At 51.4% G+C, this 21,940-nt stretch overlaps 1 protein-coding gene across 1 annotated transcript; it reads left to right on the top strand.

The window, feature by feature from the left end:
* Window positions 1–622: 622 nt before the first annotated feature.
* Window positions 623–20,092, top strand: Hspbp1 (HSPA (Hsp70) binding protein 1). The gene is given in 9 exon segments (XM_013123728.3): window positions 623–758; window positions 963–1,153; window positions 1,155–1,265; window positions 3,752–3,956; window positions 6,819–7,043; window positions 16,523–16,678; window positions 16,759–16,855; window positions 17,454–17,565; window positions 19,642–20,092. Coding segments are annotated over 8 exon segments (1,074 nt in total). The 5' UTR covers window positions 623–758; window positions 963–1,060; the 3' UTR covers window positions 19,717–20,092.
* Window positions 20,093–21,940: the final 1,848 nt, after the last annotated feature.

Here is a 21,940-nt window from a genome sequence, read left to right as displayed (position 1 = left end):
CAAAGAGTGGTCCACGCTGAAGCTGGAAACAAATGGGGAAACTGAGGCCCAGAAAGGAGGTGAGTGAGTCTCATGGCTCTAGGGGCGGTATCCCAAGACTCCAGCGGAAACTAGTTTCCGAATCAGTTTAGAGACTCAGACAAATCGGCCTGATGGACAGCAGGGAATGGGCGTGGCCTGCTTAAGGGCGTGGTCAAACGAGACACGCCCACGATCCAGGTCCTTAGGAAAGAGGCGGGACTTGAGATTTGGGAAAGGCCTAGAACAGAGGCGGGGAAATATGGGCGTAGGCGGGGCCCGTGCCTGGAAGGGGAGGAGCTTGCGTTTCCAATGAGAGTCCCGCGTTTCCTAAGGCGCTAAAAGGGGGCCGGGGGGGCGGGGCTTATAACCAAAGCGCGGGTGGGGGCGTGGCAAACTGGGGCGGAGGCCTGGTCGGGAGAGGCGGAGCTTCAGCGCCGTTCCCGCCCATAGGGGCCGCTTCGAACCCCCTACGGCCTGGCGTGGGGGCACTTCCGAGCGAGGCCGTGCGTAGTTCCGGTGAAGATGGCGGCGCCCACCGGAGTCAGGTGCCGGCGAGCCTGTCTTTAGGCGTGGTGGCGGCTCCCGACCCGGGAAGGTGAGATCGGCCCCGTTGGGGCACCCCTCTTCCAAGGCGAGGGAGGCGACTTGTTGCTAAGGAGACAGAGGGAAGGCTCGCTGCCTTGGAGGCGGGCCGGTGGGAGTTGCTAAGAGACGAGCACGCAAAATGTGGAGCCTGGGTGAGGGTGGGTTGGGGGGAGCTCGTTGCCAGGGAGGGTGGGTGGGGCCTGTTGCTAGGGAGGGAGGAGGGGCGTCTGGATTTGGGAAGGGTCCCGTTGGTACGGAGGGAGGGAAAGGGGGCTGTGAGTGAGGTGGGTGCAGCCACAATGGCCTGGGGCCGCGGGGAGGCTCCTAACGCTCCCCAAACGCCACCTTCTCGGCAGACCCTCCAGCGTGGACCCCTCGGATGCCGGAGCTGCCTCGGCGGTGACCGTCGTCTTCCTCCGACACATTCTCCCTGCAATAAAGAAAAAAAAGGTCCATGGCAGACCAAGGCTCCGGGGGCAGTCGCCTCCCGCTCGCGCTGCCCCCGGCCTCCCAGGGCTGCTCGTCAGGGGGCAGCGGCTCCTCGGCGGGGGGGCGCCGGCAATCCCCGGCCTCCGCGGAACCTCCAAGGCCTGCTACAGATGGCTATCACTGCGGGCTCCGAGGAGCCTGACCCCCCGCCAGAACCCATGAGCGAGGAGGTAAAAAGTGCGAGGACCCAAGGGACTGGGGCGAGAGCGAGGGGGGCCTGGGGAGGTGGACGAAAAGTGTCCTGGAGCAAAATTCCGAATGTGGCATCGTGGATGGCTGAAGGTCAGCGGCCAAGTGACTGAACGCAGGCTTGTCTCGTGATGATGGGGGGAGAGAGAGAGAGGAGAGAGACAGAGACAGACAGAAACAGAGCCAGAGAGAGAGAGAGACAGAGAGAGACAGAGAGACAGAGACAGAAAAAGAGAGACAGAGACAGACAGACAGAGAGACAGAGAGAGAGAAAGACAGACAGAGACAGAGACACAGAGAGAAAGAGAGACAGAGAGAAAGAGAGAGAGAGAAAGACAGAGACAGAGAGACAGAGACACAGAGAAGAGAGACAGAGAGACAGACAGAGCGATAGACAGAGAGCGAGAGTGAGCTAGTGGTATGAGGCAGACCTGGGTTCAGCCTTGTCCCCACTAGTGTGACCTTGGGTATATTATTGGGTCTTCCCAGCCCTCGCGTTTTCATTCGTTTTTTGAATTGATGGTGATAATACTAGTAACGACAGTGTTTCATATGGCACTTTTGACGTCCCAGCTTAGACTGGGCTGTACTCAACATACTGTACGGTTGGGATTTGCCAGTAGCCAACCATGACCTTGGTTGGGCAAGTCACATCCTTTCCGTTCCTCAGATCTTTTTTTTTAAGTCAGTGTATTCAGTATAGCCATAATAAAAACTTGACAGTTGACTTGAAGGTTGATAGGAAATTTACATGTAATTTTCTTTTTTTAGCTGATAGTTACTCTACGTAGAAACAGTGTAGCAATTCAGTTAAGTTGTAGAATAATTTGTATACATTGTATCATTAGACCTTCACAGCGCCAGGAGAAACAGGCACAGAATAATGAGACAGCTTGCCCAAATTTATCAGGGAGCATAGTTACAAAGCTTTGCCCCCCCCCACGCTTTCTTTCTTTTTTCGACATTGAGGTCTCATACAGATCAGGTTAGCCAAAATGACCTTGTCCTCCTGGTCTTCCGGCCTCCACCTCCAAAGTACTGGGATTATAGGTGTGTGCCTGGCATTTCAGCCTCTTTGGGACTTGTCCTTGTCTGTGCCCTTTGTTGATTTCTCTTCATTCTCCATACTTTCTATTGGTTTATCTTTAATTTTTTCAATTTTCCAGAGGACATTTAGCAATAGGTAGAGTCAGCCTTCCTTCCTTCCTTCCTTCCTTCCTTCCTTCCTTCCTTCCTTCCCTCCCTCCTTCCCTCCTTCCTTCCTTCCTTCCTCCCTCCCTTTCTCTCCCCCTCCTTCCCTCACTCCCCCCCCCCCAGTGTTTCTCTGTGTAACAGCAGCCTTAGCTAACCTGGATCTTGTAGACCTGGGTAGCCTCACAGAGATCCGCCTGCCTCTGCCCCCCCAGTGCTGGGTGGGATTAAAGGTGTGCGCCACACCCGTCTGGGTAGAGCCATTCGTGTCACAACTTGGAGGAAAGTGCATGCCAGGGATGCTACCTCCTGTAGCTCTCAGGACACTCGTCCCGATGCAGAACCATCCCGCTCAGGGTGTTGGTAGAGCGAGCGTGCCAGGACCTCTGCCCCAACCGTGAGGGCATCTTCTCAGTGTTTTCCCCGGGTGTTAGCAGATCCTCAGAGCTGACGTCTGTGTCCCCCCTCCCCTCTGTTGCCAGTTGGTCAGGACAAAGTCCCAGCATCATTCTGACTCCTCTTTCTCGTCTTACACCTTAGCTGTTCAGTTCGTTCTCTGTTCACAGCCCAGGGTCTGTCCGTTTCTCACATCCGTACATGGTTGAGATTGTTCTGGAACTTCCGATCCTCCTGCCTCCACCTCCCCAGTGCTGGGGTTACAAGGACATGCTGACGCGATCAGCTCCATCACCTTTCTCTTCCGTGGACCACTTAGTCTCCTACTAAGCCTTCTTGTCTCTAGTTTTACACTTCTCAGTCCTTGTCTCTCCCTCTCTGCTAAGAACTTTTGTAGCTCTGCCAACCTCATTTAGAGCTAGGCCTTTTCAACTACCTGTAAGATCCAACCCGCTCTTCTGGGGTGTTTGTAGACAGTTTTCCAGTCCTGGCGGCTGCTTCCCAAATAACCACAATAGAGTCTTTTTTTGTTGTTGTTGTTGTTTGTTTTTTGAGACAGGGTTTCTCTGTATTGTTTTGGAGGCTGTCCTGGAACTCGCTCTGTAGATCAGCCCGGCCTCGAACTCACAGAGATCCCCCTGCCTCTGTCTCCCGAGTGCTGGGATTAAAGGCGCACGCGCCGCCACCGCCCGGCCATAGCACATGCTTTTAGCCCCAGCGATGGGAGGCCACGGCAGGGAGACTGCTGTGAGTCGGAAGCCAGACTGCACTACAGAATGAGGCCACTATGCCTTCTCCAATGCGCTGTATTAATGTCACTGCCTGGGTAGTCACTGAGAGACCTCTGCCTCTCTCCCCACCCCTTCTCCTCCTCCCCTAGAGACGCCAGTGGCTGCAGGAAGCCATGTCGGCTGCCTTCCGGGGCCAGCGCGAGGAGGTGGAGCAGATGAAGAGCTGTCTCCGGGTGCTGTCCCAGGCCACACCCCCAACTGCTGGCGAAGCGGAGCTGGCCACCGACCAGCAGGAGCGTGAAGGGGCGCTAGAGCTGCTGGCAGACCTGTGCGAGAACATGGACAATGCAGCAGGTACCCCAGTGCCGTCCCCCGTGTCCCCCCACCCCACGCCCTCCCCGGCCTGGGCGCCCCACGCCCCCTCCTGGATGGCACACCAGCTCCTCCCAGCCTCTCCCCCCCCCCACAGTTACCCCCCAAGTCACTGGTGGCAGGTGTGTTCTGCCACTTCCCGAGAAGTCCCGAGACTGATCTGCCGGCCATCTCCTGCCGCTCTGTAGAAGATAGGAAGGGAGGAGTTGGGGTCGGGTGATAAAACGAGGCCACCTTGAAGTACGGCACCGACCGGAGACGGAAGTGTGTGTTGGGATTACGCCTGATTTGAGAAGCGTTCAAGGAGTGGTCCTGGGGTAGTATTGTGCTATCCTGGTCAGAACAGAAAGGAATCCTACGTCTGTGGTTCTAGGGCGGGACATGGCACAGGTCATAGGTCACATTCTTTTATTATTATTATTTTAAACATACTTATTTTTGTTTATTTATTTATCTTTATTATTTTTTTTTGGCACAGAGTTTCTCTGTGGAACAGCCTTGGCTGTTCTGGAACTGACTTTGTAGATCAGGCTGACCTCAAACTCATAGAAATTCACCTGCCTCTGCCTCCTGAGTGGAATTAAAGGTGAGCGCCACCATGCCTGGCTCCTATTTATTTATTTATTTGTTTGTTTATTCATTCAATGAGGCAAGATCTCACCATGTAGCCCTAGCTGGCTTGGAACTCTGTAGGCCAGGCTGTCCTGAGGCTCACAGATATCTACCTGCTTCTGCTTCCCAAGGTCTAGGATTAAAGGCATGAGCTATGCATTTTTATTGTGTCTGTATGTGTGAGTGTCTGCATGTATGTATACATGTATGCCCCATGCATGCATATCTGGTGCCCTGGAAGGCTAGAAGATGGCTGTGGATCCCCTGAAACTGGAGTTACCCACCTATTTGTGGGTGTTAACTGAACCAGTGTCCTCTACAAGAACAAACAATACGTTCTTAACCAACTGAGCCATTTTTCAAGCCCCATATTCTTCTTTCTTTTTTTAATTTATTGCACTCTGCATGTGTGTACACATGTGTAAGAGCATTGGTGTTTTGCCTGCGTGTGTATCTGTGTGAGAGTGTTAGATCCTGGAGTTATAAACAGTTGTGAGCTGCCCTGTGGGTGCTGATTTGAACCCGGGTCCTCTGGAAGAGCAGTCAGTGCTCTTAACCGCTGAGCCATCTCTCCAGCCCCCCTGTATTCTTTTAGTTATTATTGTTGAGACAAATTCTCAGTCAGTTCAGGTTACCCTGAAGCTTGCTGCGTAACTGGGGTTGACTTTGAACTCCTGATCTTCCTTACATTACCACCTCAGTGCTGGGAGTCCAGTGTCACCAAGTGACCCAAGTTCCATTCCTGGAACTCACATAGTGAAAGGAGAGAACCACTCCCAGAATGGAACCATGACATACGTATCCCCCTCCCCCCATAAGTGAGTAAATGTAAAAAAGTCACAAAGGGCCGGGCGTTGGTGGTGCATGCCTTTAATCCCAGCACTCGGGAGGCAGAGGCAGGCGGATCTCTGTGAGTTCGAGGCTAGGCTGGACGACAGCCTCCAAAACAGAGAAACCCTGTCTCGTAAAACCAAAAAAAAAAAGTCACAAAGCAGAAGTAACCATTTCAAGTGTATAATTCTGTTCTGAAGTGCATTCATTCATTTTGTTTTATTTTACTGATTTTTTTCTTTTTTTTGAGGCAGTCTTTCTATGATATCCTAGCTGATCTTGAACTTGTAGCAGTCCTCCTGTTTCTGTCTTGTAAGTGCTGGAATTCAGGCTTTCACCAGCATACCGGGTAGCTTTCAGAATACTCATGATATCTGTGTGACTGTCCCCTGCCGGAACGCTTTTCGTGTGTGGTATAAGGACAGAACGCAGGATCTCGAGCATGTAAAGCAAGCATACTGCTCCCGAACTACATTCCTAGCCCTCTTTTCATTTGGCATTTTGAGGCTGGCCTCGAACTCCCTCTGTAGCCCACACAGAACTTTTCATCCTCCTGTCTCAGAAGATTATAGGCATGCTCCTGTAGAGTGTAGTTTTCCCTACCAGTCGCCTGGGCCCTGCCGCACTGTCTGAACCTCCAAATAACACAGGACACTATATTATGAAGCCGTTGGCCGTTTGCTTGGTTTCTTACTGACTAGCTCTGACTTATGTATTTAATCCATAATTGTTAATCTACGTATTTCTCTTACCAGAGAAAAGGGTCCGGACCTCTTACTCCACTGGTGGCCTACATTGTGTCTGCATTTGTCTCTCTTTCCCAGAATCCTCCTCAACTCCTAGTCCCACCTATCTTGCTTCCCTATTGGCCAACAGTACTTTATTCAAACCAATCAGACACATATTTACAGAATGACATTTCCCAACATGTGCCCCCCTGTTCCTCCCCATCTGTTTTGTGACCCATTTTCTTGAGACAGAGTTTCTCTGTGTAACAGTTCAGGCTGTCTTGGAACTAACTCTGTAGACCAGGCTGGCCTTGAACTCACAGAGATCAGCCTTCCTCCCTGAGTGCTGGGATTAAAGGACTGCACCACTACTGCCCAGCTTGTGACAGTCTTATGTATCCCAGGCTGGCCTTAAACTTCCTATGTAGCCGAGGATGACCTAGAACTTGTGACCTTACTGCCTCCTGAGTGCTGCGTGTGCTGAGACTCAAACCCAGGACTTCATGAGAGCTAGACAAGCACTCTGCCAACTGAGCTACAGCCTCAGTTCGCCCCAGACCTGTTTCACTTGCAGAAACACTGTTAATCAGCCCTTGCTCTCACACGCTATTTCTAAATAGGTCAGCCTGTGAACTGGGGCCTTGGACAGTTTTCTGTCTTCTCCTGTCTCCAGATTTCTGCCAGCTGTCAGGCATGCACCTGCTGGTGGGCCGATACCTAGAGGCCGGGGCTGCTGGGCTGCGCTGGAGGGCCGCACAGCTCATCGGTACGTGCAGTCAGAACGTTGCAGCCATCCAGGAGCAGGTGTTGGGCTTGGGTGCCCTCCGCAAGCTGCTTCGACTGCTCGACCGGGACTCCTGCGACACGGTACGCGTCAAGGCCCTCTTCGCCATCTCCTGTGAGTGTCCAGGCTTGCTGGGGGAGGGGCTGGGGCTTGCTAGAGCCACAGGGAATAACGGGTTGGGTGCTTCCTTTACCTTTATTCTTTGACTCCCGTTTTTGTTGGGGCTCCGTGTGGGGTGCCAGAGAAGTGAAGTCAGAGCCAGAGACCAAGAGCACCTGGGCAGTGGTGGTGGGTAACCTTGTGTGCAGCTTGAGCACCTCACACATATCAGAACCTCTGTCAGAGCCAGAGACCAAGAGCACCTGGGCAGTGGTGGTGGGTAACCTTGTGTGCAACTTGAGCACCTCACACATATCAGAACCTCTGTCCATCTGGGGTCAGTTTATTTGCTGCCTTGGAGACCATGCCTTTGCTGTAGGATACCGAGCTGACGGGCTGGAGACACTGGGGCCTTCCCCGGTTACAACAACCACTGCTTCTCCAGACAGGACAGTGTCCCTCAGTAGGTGTCTCTACACTCTGAAGGAATGCTGTCAACCCTCACAGCCTGTGAAGCAAGGGAGCCAAAGCGTGGACAGAGAAGTTTAGCTCAGACGTAGGTGCCAGCGTGGGCACAGAAAGAAAACCAGCACTGTGGGAGCACTTGTTTAATGCTGGCTTTGTTTTTAATAATGTATGTATTCGGTGTATGTGTCTGCTACTACCATGTGGGCTTCAGGGGTTGAATTCAGGTTCTCAGGTTGGTGGCAAATGTCTGTATCTGCTGAGCTATGTCACAAGCTCTGTTCTATTTTGTGTGTGTGTGTATTTTTCTTATTTTATTTATTTATGTTTTTAAATTTTATTTATTATGTATACAGTGTTCTGTCTGCATGTGTGCCTGCATGACAGAACAGGGCACCAGATCTCATTATAGATGGTTGTGAGCCACCATGTGGTTGCTGGGAATTGAACTCAGGACCTCTGGAAGAACAGTCAGTGCTCTTAACCTCTGAGCCATCTCTCCAGCCTGTGTGTGTTTATTTTTAATTTTATTTATTTATTTTCAAGATACTATCACTGTGTAGCTTTGGCTGGCCTAGAACTTGCCACAGAACTCGCCACATAGACCAGGCTGGTCTTGAACTCACAGAGATTCATCTACCAAGAAGTCCCCTCCACTGCATTTAACTAGGGCCGTTCTCACGAGCTCCATTGGGTGCTTATTTACCCAAGCCAGGGCAGTTTAGCAGTGGCCACAGCACTGAGGAGTATGGTTCCTCCTACCCGCTCCTCCCATGGACTAGAGTATCTTGGCGGGGTGGGGCCTTATGAGTGCCTCCCCTAAAGTCATGTGATTTGATTCTCCTGCCCCCACTTCTGGAGTGCTGACATTGCAAACATGTACCACCATGCTTAGTTTATGGGGTTCTGGGTGTCAAACCCCAGGGCTTTGTGTATGACAGGCAAGCATTCTGGAGTACGCCCGGGCTCTCGTTACCTTTCTGTTTTGAGGTAGGATCTTGCTAACTTTTCCTGGGTTGGCCTTGAACTCACTCACTCTACAGTCCAAGCAAGCCTGGGACTTGTCATCCTCCTCCCTCCATATTCCATGTAGCTTAGATGAGAGCTCATGCCTCCAGGCACAGCTAAATCCATCCTTTAGAGAACACGGTGCAGTATTTTTTAGTGCATTTGCAAGGTTGTGCTCCCCCTTTCGACTTTGTAACATTTGTCACCTCCAGCTGGACGCTGTCGGCAAGCAGCGGGCCCTCCCCATGTCCCTAACTTCAGCTCTTGCAGAGGGTTTGCCTGTCCGTGACATTCCCTGTAAACAGAGCTGTGGGCCCCATGTGGCCCCTTGTGTCTGGATTCTGTCACTGAGCATAGTGCTCATCCTTGTGGTGGCATGCGTCAGCACTTCATTCCTTTTTATGGCTGAATGACATTCCAGCGCATCAACACGGCACATTTTGTTTATCTGTCCATCTGCCAGCGGGAGCCTGGGTTGTCTCAGCCCCTTGGGCGCTGCTGCTGTGAGCAGGGGTTACAAGCCTTGCCTGTCGACATGTTCCCTTTCTTAGGGTATGTATCTGGGAGTGGGCTTGCAAGGACACACAGCGCCTCCTTGTTTATCTCTGCAAGGACGACTGTTTCTTTTCTTCTAAGACAGGTTTTCTCTGTGTAGCCCCGGGTGTCCTTGAGCTAGCTAGCATTGAACGCAGAGATTCTCCTGCCTCTGCTCCTGGGTGCTGGGATGAAATGTGTGTGGCACCACTCCTGGCTCCTTTCCATTTTTGGGATGGGAATCTCACGTTTACCAGGTTGGCCTTGAACTCTCTCTGTACCAGAAAACGACCGTTACCTTCTCGTTCTCCTGCCTGTATCTTTCCAGGGCTCTGGGATTGTAGGCACGCACCACCATGCTTGGGTGTGAGCTGCAGGGAATCGAACCCAGGGCTTCGTGAATGCTAGGGAAGCATCCTACCACCAGCTGACCAACACCCCGGTCCCACTGGTCCTTACCTCTAGCGGTTACACGGTGACTTTGAAACGGGATGTGTAAAGCCAATCCTAGGGGTGGACTGTAATCTCAGGATGTAGGATTGCCACAAAGCTAGACTGTGGAGAGGAGGGGAGGGGGCTGGGGAGGTAGAGACAAAGAGAGAGGAGAAAGTGGGAGGAGCCTGTGCCCACTCCTGCATCTTGTGCTCTGGTCTTCAGTGGCTTCCTCACAGCAGGAGGGCAGATGCTCCTGGGGCACCGAGGCTGGTGGGAGAGCAGGGGGGCCTTGGGTAGGGCAGGCTTTCAGCAGGGAGGAAGCATTTAGTCCTTCCTGGAGAGGGAGAGGGTCTGGAGCAGGGCAGCCTTAATGGCCCAGACAGGATAGCCCAGCCCCAGGGTAAGAAAAAGGACTTTGTGCCCCAGCTCTGCTACAGCCTGACCTGGGGCTGTGTGCGGAGGGACTTGAAAAGCGTTCTGCTAGTAAGTTTTATCTACTTATTATAAGATTTATTTCTTGTATTTTTTTTTATGTGCATGAGTTTTTTGCCTGCGTGTACATACACTGTATGTGCACAGTGCCCGAGGAGGCCAGCCAAGGGTATGGTATCTTCTGGAACTCAAGTTTACAGGTGGATTTGAGCTGCCATGTGGGTAATGGGAACTGAATCTAAGTCTTCTCTATAAGAACAGTAATTCCAGCCGGGCGTTGGTGGCGCATGCCTTTAATCCGAGCACTCGGGAGGCAGAGGCAGGCGGATCTCTGTGAGTTCGAGACCAGCCTGGTCTACTGAACGAGTTCCAGGACAGTCTCCAAAGTCACAGAGAAACCCTGTCTCGAAAAACCAAAAAAAAAAAAAAAAAAAAAAAAAGAACAGTAACTGCTCTCAGCTGCTGAGCCAGCTTTCAGTCCCTATTTTACTTGTGTGTGTTTTTAAAGGTTGGTTTATTTTTTGTGTGTACAGTGTTCTGCCTGCCTGTATGCATGCAGGCCAGAAGAGGGCACCAGATCTCATAGATGGTTGTGAACCACCATGTGGTTGCTGGGAATTGAACTCAGGACCTCAGGAACAGCAGCCAGTGCTCTTAACCTCTGAGCCATCTCTCCAGCCCTGTTTTTTTGTTTTTTTGAAACAGGGTTTCTTTGTGTAACTCTGGTTATTGTGGAACTAACTCTGTAGAACAGGCTGTTCTCGAACTCACAGAGATCCACCTGCCTCCCGAGTGCTGGGACTAAAGGTGCGTACCACCACTGCCTCTCTGGTTACATTCTTGTACATGGTGTGTGTGTGTGTGTGTGTGTGTGTGAGAGAGAGAGAGAGAGAGAGAGAGAGAGAGAGAGAGAGAGAGAGAGAGAGAGAATGAGAATGTGTGTTGGCGTGATGTGTTTGGTATGGGTGTCTTGTGTGGGTTGTGGATGTATGATGTATGTGTTGTGTATGGTCTATGGTGTTTTATGTGTGTGCATGTGCATGTAATGTGCAGACATGCACACGAAGCCTCTCTTCCTCTGCCCGTGTGTATGTACCTGGTAACTGACCACCCGGATGGTTCTGCGCAGCACACTAGACTGCCTTGGCTCTCTTTCTTCACCATTTCTGAGGGTCGTGGTTCAAGAGCATCCTACTCCAGTAGTCCTTTATGAGGTCCTGGTCATCAGGGCAGTGAACTATGACAGTGATACTGTCTCTGAGCCCACGTACGTCTTCTGCTATTGGCTATCTGTCTCCAAGGTGGCCACTGCTGCACAAAGCATTTGAGGACTGAGGCAAGAAGCTTCACGTGGCTTGGTGGCCTCACAGCGTGGTGGGCTCTGCAGATGATATGGGGGAGCTGCCGGAACGACACTGCCATTTTACCCTGAAGTGGCGTTCACGTAACCGCTTTAAAGCGTAGAGCCAAGCAGTGTCAGCCCCTCTTCGGGTGGCTTTATAGTATGGTGTTGTGTGACTGCTTCCGAGGGCTCTGTGCTAGGAACCAGTAGGGCTTGGTCACGTGGGCTCCTACTGCCCGAGGCAGGGACGTGACTGCATTCCTGCCCTCTCTCGTGAGGGCACAGACTTGGTTGCCTTGTCACTTCACTTTTGTGAGTGGTTCTTTGTTTCCTCAGAGAAAGGGTTTCAGAAGGACTCGGCGATGGGCCACTTGCAGTCCTGCGTGTGCGCGGGCCTGGGGTGGGGGAGGGGACTCGGAAGGGTGGAGAGACACACTTGCACCTCTGTTGACTTGATCCCTGCTCCCCCCGCCCCTCCCCCCCATGGGATTTCTCTGTGTCCCTCTCGCTCTGTAGACCAGACTGGCCTTGAACTCAGAGATCCTCTTGTCTGCTGCTTATCAAGAAACAAAACAAAACAAACAAAAACAAGCCTCAGTGTTAATGGGGAAGGAGGTGGTGAGTGCCATTGCCCTCACTGTGGAGTCAGCTCTCTGTTTCTAACCAGAGGATTAACCTCAGGCCAGCCTGTTGTGCAGCAGGTGCTCTGACCCTCTGAGCGGGCTCACTGTCTTGTCTCCTCTCGCTCTCAGACAGGGCCTTATGTATGCCAGACTGACCTCGAACTCTCGAACTTGCTGTGTAGCCAAGGGTGGCCTTGTGATCCTCCTGACTCCACCTCCAAGATACTTAGATTACAAGTGTGTGCTATCACATCTGGCTCTTGCTTTTGGATTTTCAGGATCCTTTTTTAAAACAAAACAAAGCATTTGACTGGGCGTTGGTGGTGCATACCTTTAATCCCAGGCAGAGGCAGGCGGATCTCTGTGAGTTCGGAGGCCAGCCTGGTCTGCAAGTGCCAGTTCCAGGACAGCCTCCAAAGCCACAGAGATACCTTGTCTCGGAAAAAGCAAAACAAATACAAACCAAGAAAAGAAACCACATTTGTATAGGGTCATGTGTGCCATTGTACAAGTATGGTGGACTAAAGGCAACTTGTGGGCGTTGGTTCTCACTTCCAACAGTGGGCTCCTGGGATTGGACTCAGCTTATCAGCCTTGATGGCTGGTGCCTTTACCTGCTGAGCCTTCTTGGTAGCCCATTAATACACTGGAATTCACTGTGTAACTCCCTATATAGCCCACGCAGGCCTCAGACTTGCAGCAATCCTGCTGTTTTATTGTTAATTATGTGTATATGCATGCGTGTGTTCCTGGGAGGGCAGGTACCTATAGAGTCCAGAAGAGGGCATCAGATTCCCTGGAGCCGTAATTACAGGTGGTTGTGAAGTGCTTGTTGTAGGGTCTGAGAACCGAACTCAGATACTCTGGAAATACAGCAAAGACTCTTAACCAACTAAGCCATCTCTCCAGCCCCTGTTTCTTTTGTTTATAAGACAGGGTCTCACGTGAGCTAGCATAGCCTTGAACTGGCTAGGTAGCCAAGGATGACCTTGACCTCCTGGTCTCCTGCCTCAGCCTCTCTCTAGCTGAAACTACAGGCATGCATGGAAATGCCCAACTTGGTGGGTTTCAAACCCAGGACACATACATGCCCTGCAAATACTATATTACTGAGCTGTATCCCCAGGCTTAGAGCAGTTTTAGATTCATAGCAAAACGGAGGAGTAGCCCCCTTCCTTATCAGTGCTCCAACCGAGACGTACATTGTTCCAGCTGATAACCCACATCGTCGTTGCCTAGGTTCTGTAGCTCAAATTGGGTTCTGTAGTGAGAAATCTACCACATACACCTGCAGTGCTGACCACGCCCTTTTAGGCATGGTCTCAGGTGCATACGTGACCCTGTGGGATTTAATCTTGGGTCAGGGACAGACTTGCGGTTCCTGTCGGGTCACGGAGAGCAGCAGGGTGTTGATCCTGGCTTATCGGTTTCTCATGTGATTTCTCCCTGAATAAAATGAACCTGTATCATCCTAGTCCCGCCTTTCTTAAGTTGAACAAGCACATTGTTCACACAGGGCCATGCAGTCTATGGTTTGGATAGACATCTAGTGACGTATGCCCATCATTATGGAACCATCAGTCACCTCACTGCCCAGATCCTCTCTGCTTTGCCTGGACAGCACCCCCCCGATCTGTAGTTTGACCTTTCTAGAATGCCACTGTCTCAGGGTTCCCATTGCTGTGAAGAGACACCATGACCACGACAACTCTTACTAAGGAAAGCATTTTAATTAATTAGAGCTGGCTTACTGTTTCAGAGGTCTAGTCATTATCGTCATGGCCGGAAGTATGGTGGTGTGCAGGCAGGCAGACATGGTGCTGGAGAAGGAGCTGAGAGTTGTACATCTGGATCCTCAGCCAGCAGGAAGAGAGAGTGTCACTGATTCTTGCATGAGCATTTGAAACCTCAAAGCCCATGCCCCAAAGTGACACGCTTCCTCCAGCAAGACCACACCTACTCCAAGGCCACACCTCCTAATAGTGCCGTTCCCATTGAGCCTATGGGGGCCACCACGCAGTTGGAACCCAGCGTGGAGCTTTTCTAGTTGGTCTGTTATGTAGCAGTGTGTCTCAACCTTCCTGTCTTGTCAGCTCATTTCCTTACAGCAGAGTTAAGTGTAGCTTTTTACCGGAGTAGTGTGTCCCATGGCGATGACCTCAGCTGTCAGTTGAGAGCAGTGGCAGCCATTCTGGCTTCCTCGTGATGCAGAGAAGAGATAGGGGCCCATCCAGGGTTCGTGGAATGTGGCTTGGGTTTCTTGTCCGTAAAATGGGAATTTAAGCCATGTGTGGTGGTGTATACCTCTAATTTCTGCACTTTGAAGGTGGAGACAGCCAGACTAATAAGAGTTCAGGGTCATCTGTGGCTGAGTATGTGAAGTTGGAGGCCAGACTGAGACGTATGAAATCTTAAGACCTAAATAAGGTCTGGGGAAACAATTCGGTGGTAAAATGCTTGGAAGCATGAGAACCTGAGTTCGGATCTCCAGTATCCATGTAAAAAGCATGGAGACTTGTGGCTGTAATCCCAGACATCAGTTGGTCCCTGGAACTCCTTAGCCATCCAGCCTACTCTAACTGGGGAAGCTACAGGTTTAATGAGAAACCCTGTTTCAAAAAAGAAGGTGGGTAGTGGTTCTGGACAGCATCCAACATGACCTCTGGCCTCCACATGCATGCACACGTACACACAAGAACACACATGTATACATATGGGTCATGTACACAAACAAAAAGACCAAAATAAGTGATGGATGGATGGATGGATGAGTAAAGAGGTAAAATGGGAACCCAAGAGCACCTGTATCTGTAAAGTACTTGTAAAAAGTCAAAATTAATAATGCATAAAATGTGGTATATACCTACAACAGAATACTGCTCTATTGTAAGACGAAATTAAGTACTTACAGAATTTATAACATGGATGGGCCTTAAACATTTGGTTGAATGAACAATGTAAGAAATAAAAGGGCCCATATTGTGTGAGTTCATTCATTTGAGGTATCCAGGGTAGGCAAATCCATAGCGAGAGAAAGTAGACCCTTTTTGCAGAGGCTGGAGAAGGGAAACTGGGAGTGGGTACGAGCGTGAAGTAAATGTTCTGGAGTTAAATGATGGTGATGGTTGCTTAGTGAACATTCTAAAAACCGCTGAGTTGTACGCATTAAGAGGGTAAACTACATGGTTATGATGAACTCTGTGATGGTAGTGAGGATGGTGGTTATTGTGATGTGATGATGATGCATCGTGATGGTAGTGATCGTGGCGCAATAGCACTCAAGGTGGAAGTGATGGTAGTGGTGATGGTAATGGCAATGGTGGTGGTGCCGGGTGACAGTTGTCGTGGTGAGTATGTTAGGAATGGTATTGCTGGCGGTGATGGTAATAGTGATATGGTGGTGATGGTATTGTTGTTGATGGCTGTAGTAATGGTGATAGTAGTGGTGATGGAAATGGTAGTGATGGTCATAGTGAAGATGGTGGTGATGATGATGGTCATAGTGAAGATGGTGGTGATGATGATGGTCATAGTGATGATGGTGGTGTTGATTTTGGTCATAGTGATGATGGTGGTGTTGATGATGGTTATAGTGATGGTCATGGTGTTGATGATGGTCATAGTGAAGATGGTGGTGGTGATGATGGTCATAGTGAAGATGGTGGTGTTGATGATGGTCATAGTGAAGATGGTGGTGTTGATTTTGGTCATAGTGAAGATGGTGGTGTTGATGATGGTCTAGTGAAGATGGTGGTGTTGATGATGGTCATAGTGAAGATGGTGGTGGTGGTGATGGTCATAGTGAACATGGTGGTGTTGATGATGGTCATAGTGATGATGGTGGTGTTGGTGATGGTCATAGTGATGATCATGGTGTTGATGATGGTCATAGTGATGATGGTGGTGTTGATGATGGTCATAGTGATGATGGTGGTGTTAATGATGATGGTCATAGTGAAGATGGTGGTGTTGATGATGGTCATAGTGATGATGGTGGTGTTAATGATGATGGTCATAGTGAAGATGGTGGTGTTGATGATGGTCATAGTGATGATGGTGGTGTTGATGATGATGGTCATAGTGAAGATGGTGTTGATGATGGTCATAGTGAAGATGGTGGTGTTGGTGATGGTCATAGTGATGATGGTGGTGCCAATCATAATAGTTGTAACAAGTCTTTGTCCTGCCAGCCAACTCCCAAATAATGGCACAGAGACTTAGTATTAATTATGAAAGCTCAGCCTTAGCTTTGGCTTGTCCCAATAGCTCTTATAATGTAAATTAGCCTGATTGTATTAATCTGTGTTTTGTCTTGTGGCTTTTTGCCTTACCTCCGTACTGCCTGTCCTGCTTTCTTCCATGTGTCTTGCTTCTCCTGCACGCCTAGGTTCCTCTTTCTCTTCCTTTCTCTCCCTGGAAATCCCACCTGTGCCTCCTGCCTAGCTAGTGGTCATGTAGTTCTAGTAAACCGATCAGAAGGAGCCTCGGCAGAGACACATCTTCACAGTGTACAAAAAGATTATTCCCCAACGGCTAGTGACGGACGCTGTTGGTAGTTGTCGTAACCGCGATGGTGGTGATGGTCATGGCTGGTGGTGGTGTTGGTGGTGGAGGCCATGGTGACTGGGACCGCAGAGCTCTGCTCCTCCCTCCAGGTCTCGTCCGAGAGCAAGAGGCTGGGCTGCTGCAGTTCCTCCGCCTGGATGGGTTCTCTGTGCTGATGCGGGCTATGCAGCAGCAGGTGCAGAAGCTCAAGGTCAAGTCGGCCTTCCTGCTGCAGAACCTGCTGGTGGGCCACCCCGAGCACAAAGGTGAGCCGGCTGCCTGAGAGGGCGTGTGGGGCGGGGGTGTACGGGAGCCTTCCTCTTCACTCCCACAGCTCTCCCCCCAGGAACCCTGTGCTCTATGGGGATGGTCCAGCAGCTGGTGGCCCTTGTGAGGACAGAACACAGCCCTTTCCACGAGCATGTGCTTGGGGCCCTGTGCAGGTACACTGGGGCCCCAGGAGGAGGGGGCCTGGGATGGCGTCCGCACAGCAAGAGCAGCAGGGCCCTGGCTCACTGCTGTACTAGAACACTAGATGAAGAGGTCAGGTCAGAGAGGAGCAGGGATCACACAGTGCATTTCCCCACAGTGCTTGGGAGGGCGAGCCCCTTCTGACGGTGCACACAGGGGAAGCCAATTAGGGTTCTGGGCTTTTTCAACACGCCGAGGTTGTCTGTGAATGCTGCCCAGTAGAGAGTTGTCAGTGCACTTAACACACTGTAAGATTTCTTAGAATAACTCACCCACACCATTCTCCAGCATGAACTTCATAGAGGGCAGCATTATGTCACAGCGTCCAAAGGTCAGGCACACCGGAGCCTGAGGAAGCCAGCATAGACATCATGGCAGGCACCATCTGAAGTCTGTATTCACCGCAGTGATGTGCCGCAGCTGGAGTTTCCCAGATGGGCAGCCAAGACCGCTATCGGCCCTGGCATACCTCGGCTCCCGCAGGAGCGGTGGGGGGTGGGGGGCTTGGAGCTGGGCTGTGGTCTTTGTTGCAGATGGGGTCCTAAGGTCTGCTCTCATGTCCTCCTGCAGCCTAGTGACGGACTTTCCCCAGGGTGTGCGAGAATGTCGGGAGCCTGAGCTGGGCCTGGAGGAGCTGCTCCGTCACCGCTGCCAGCTGCTGCAGCAGCATGAGGAGTACCAGGTAGAAGCGGTGGGGGGTGGGCTCCACCTGGCCCTGCCTTCTCTCACTGTGTGTCTCCTATTAGCAAGCACTGTGGGCCTCGTGCTACGTCAGTCGGGAAGTGAGAACTGTTTTTTTTTTTTTTTTTTTTTTCGAGACATGGTTTCTCTGTGGCTTTGGAGGCTGTCCTGGAACTCGCTTGGTAGTCCAGGCAGGCTGGTCTCGAACTCACAGAGATTCGCCTGCCTCTGCCTCCCGAGTGCTGGGATTAAAGGCGTGCGCCACCAACGCCCGGCAAGAACTGTTTTATAAACTGGCTAAAAGTGATAAACTGACTAGTTACTATGTGCCACAAAAATGATGAGCATCCTTAAATATCAAGTTAAATATGTGAATAAATTAAGTAGATAAGAAGGCCCACGCCTTTAATCCCAGCACTCCGGAGGCAGAGGCAGGCGGATCTCTGTGAGTTCAAGGTCAGCCTCGACTACAAAGGGAGTTCCAGGACAGCCTCCAAAGCTACAGAGAAACCCTGTCTTGAAAACAAAAAAAAAACAAAACAAACTTTTCTCAAAAATAAAGACAAGGCTGGATATTCTTTCCTCAGAAATAAAAGCAGGGTTAGCACTGAGGCAGAGACAGGCGGATCTCTGTGGGTAGAGGCCAGCCTGGCATATAGAGATCTCTCCAGGCCTGGTGCTGGGATGAAAGGCGTCCCCCACCACTCTGCCCAGCAGGGAAGGTTTGACTCCTGGTGTTAGAGGTTTTCTCTTCCATTATAGCTCTATTGCATGGATGGCTTCCTGGCCTCACGAATTTAACTGCCTCCTTTTTACTTAGTTTTTAGGTAGGTTCTCACTGTGTTAGCTCAAAGTAGTCTCCAACTTGAAATCCTGAGATGGCTGCCTCATAAAGGAGGTGTGGGTTGTCCCCAGTTTCTCACTACTACAAACACTGCCGTAAGAACAGGTTTTTAAGGCAGGGGACATGGCTCAGTTGGCATAGTGCTCAAATCCCAGGTATACACTTAAAATCCCAGCACTCAGGAGCCAAAGAGAGAAGATTCCTTGGGGCTTGTGTGCAGCAAGTTCAGTAGAATCAGTGAACTCCAGGTTCAGTGAGAAACTGTGTCTCAAAAATTAAGGAAGATGGCGCACACCTTGAATCGTCGCACTGGGAAGGCAGGCAGAAGCAGGCTGATCTCTGTGAGTCTGAGGCCAACTTGACCTGTAGTGAGTTCCAGGCCAACCCAGGGCTACATTGTGACACCTTCCCTCAAAAAGAAAAGAGGAAGAGATGGAAGTGGGTGAGGGCCACCCTTGTTAACCTCTGATGTCTACTCCCATGTGCACACACATGCATTCGTACCTGCACACCTGTGCACACACAAAAGCGGGGTGGATGGCTTCTGGGAACCTCTGGTTTTCACACATGCATGCACATGCGTGTACACATACTGACATATAACAAACATTCCTCACATATCCCCATAAAAAATACGGCTTTAAAATGTTTACATTTGATTGGTGGTGGTGCACACCTTTAATCCCAGCACTCAGGAGACAGAGACAGGTGGATCTCTGTGAGTTTGAGGCAGCCTGGTCTACAGAGTGAGTTCCAGGACAGGCACCAAAGCTATGTAGAAACTCTATCTTGAAAACCAAAAATGTTTACATTCATTTATTATTTTATTTTAGTTTTTTGAGACAGGGTTTCTCTGTGTAACAGCCCTGGCTGTTCTGGAACACAGGACAATTTGTGGGAGTCAGTTCTTAACTTCCACAGCATGGGTTGTAGGAATTGAACTCAGATCCTCAGGCTTGGTGGTCAGCACCTTTACCTGGGGTGGGTATATGAGAGTCACAGGGCTGATTCCAGGACAGACCAGTTTGGGAGGCCCCAGGCTCTCTCTCCAAAGCTCAGGAACCCATGATCAGGGAGGGCAAGTGAGCTCCATCTGAGCAGTGGTCACCAGGAAAGCCCAGTGGCTCCTGGAGTGGGCAGGTAGAGGGCAGTAGAGAGGGCCGTTCCGGCTGCGGAATGTCCTAGAGGCAGGTGGGCCCCTGTGCTCAGGATCTCTCTCTCCTCCTGACCCAGGAGGAGCTGGAGTTCTGTGAAAAGTTGTTACAGACCTGTTTCTCCAGCCCTACGGACGACAGCATGGATCGGTGAGACCAGCTGGCTTCTTGCATTGTCTCCGTGGGAATCCCAGGCCTCCTGCCTCCCTCCTTCCCAGGCGCCCTCTCCCAAGGGATTGCCAGGCCTGGTTCAGGCCCGGGCCTGGGCCTGCCAGCCCATCTCTGGGCAGCCCCCTGGAGGGTCCGAGAAAGGTGCTGGCCCTTTGGATTCTCCTCCCTTGTTTGTGTCACCCTTTCTCTCACGTCCACATCGCTCTTCCAATAAAAGTATTTCTCCTCTTCCCCTTCCCCCGTATTGTCTTGCTTTGTTTTCTGGAACCTTCTTATGGAAGGTAGGAGGGCTGAGCCTAGAGGACTTGGGGGAGGGTGTCACCAAAGGGATAATAAAAGTGTTGCTCTTGTCCTCAGAACTGTTGTCTCCTTGTATCTTGCTGCCTTTGCTGTGTTGAGAGCATCCTGTCTTTTTCAGCATGTAATTAAAAAAACAAAACGAGTTTGTTTGAGTGTGTAAGGGTGGGGGTCAGAGAACATGTGGGGAGTAGAGTCTTCCGTTCCACCACGTGGATATTGGCAATCAGCTCTAAGTTGTCAGGTCATGAGGCTTTCACAATAAGCACCTTTACCCATGGAAGCAGCTCACCATCCCTAGAGGAAGTTTTATGTGAAGCTTAGTCTTCACTGTCAAGTTGCCTGGATTTAGAAACACCATGGAAACACATCTCCAGTGTGCCTATGAGACTGTTTCCAGAAAGGTTTAGTTGGGAGGAGACCCACTCTGAATATGGGTAACAGTGTCCAACGGGCTAGGGTCCTAGACTCAAAAGGAGACACAGGGAGCAGGACTAGTGTTAACAATTTATGTGCAGGTGACGGTCTGTTACACAGAACTACAAGGATCAAACGAACACCACCAGCAACAAATTAGAAAGAGCACACAGCCCCGAAGAGACAAGACAGAAAAAAAAATTACTGACAGGTTTTAATCCGTGAAAGAAGTTCATTAAAGCCATTTGGGAATTAAGGGATGGAAAAAACTAGGTCCCCGGAAAGACAATACACACAAACATAACTTCCCCGAAATACAAGGTGCCAATCTGCCGCTTTTAGGAAGGAAAAGTAGGCTTTTTTACATGCACTTATTTAGTCCCTAACAGCTGACTGTCTAAAATGGGCACGGAAGGGGGGCTTGAAAACTGGGGTAAACTGATGCTCAAGAGCTAGAAAAAAACCCTTAAGTGACTGGATCGCGGCGTTAGGGGTTCCTCCCGGTTGTTACAGAGAGAAAGCTTTGTGTAGCAACTGGCAACAGTAAACTGGATGTCTATTTTTGTTCTTCAAGAGGGAACCTTTTATCCCTTGCAAGACAGGGTTCCTCTGTGTATCCCTGGCTGTCTTGGAACTTGCTCTGTAGACCAGGCTGGCCTTGAACCCAGAGATTTGCCGGTCTCTGCCTCCCGAATGCTGGGATTAAAGGCGTGCGCCACCACCGCCCAGGTACAAGAGGAAGCCGCTTAGGCATCTGCCGCCTAAGTGGGGAACTGAGGTCAGCCAGCTTCGGGTGGGGACCAAGAAAGAGTCGGAACGGATCCCTCGGGAGTAGACACCAGAGTCAAGGCAGCAGTATGGCTGGAGGACACGGAGCGGCAAGTGGTCAGGGCGAGAGAGATCCCGAAACAGACCATTCGCGCGGGCTTCCGAACGCAGTCACAGAAAACGGGGTTCTGGGTGCAGCGGCGCCTGCGCGCTGGGCGCACCGGGGTTTTATTCAGGAAGAACTCTGGCAACGGCGGGCACGGGCAGCGGCGGACTTCCGGAGTGGGCGGGGCCTGGGCGCCGGGCCCCAGTGCGCAAGCGTCTCCCCGCCCCCCGCCCCGCCCGCGGCCCGCCGCGCACCTGCGCACCGCGAGCGACCGCGAGAGGGCGGAGCCTGTCTTCTTGGGGCCTCCCGCGCTCGGGGCATTGTGGGACGGTGGCGGAGCTGGCTGTGCGTTGGAGGCCCCTGGGCTTGGACGGCGGGGCCGGGGACACCCAGCCGCTTCAGGGGTGACGCGGAGGCCGAGGAGACGGGCGGCGGCTCTCGGGGTAGCCCTGCACCCGCTGGGGCCGCGGAGCCTCTTTTCCCTCCTCCTCCTCCTCCTCCTCCCGCCGCGCGGGCGCCGGCGCGTCCGCGTCTGCCCGTGTGCGTGTAACCCGCGGCGACTCCCCCGTCCCCGCCGTCACCCCCCCCCCCCCCCCGCTTCCTCCGGAGGCGCCTGCGC

Source organism: Mesocricetus auratus, unplaced genomic scaffold (genome assembly GCF_017639785.1).
Source record: "Mesocricetus auratus isolate SY011 unplaced genomic scaffold, BCM_Maur_2.0 Super-Scaffold_100037, whole genome shotgun sequence".
In the NCBI taxonomy this organism is placed as follows: Eukaryota; Metazoa; Chordata; class Mammalia; order Rodentia; family Cricetidae; genus Mesocricetus; species Mesocricetus auratus.
The sequence above is the reverse complement of the archived record's forward strand: the minus strand, read 5'-3'. Positions and strand labels throughout refer to the sequence as shown.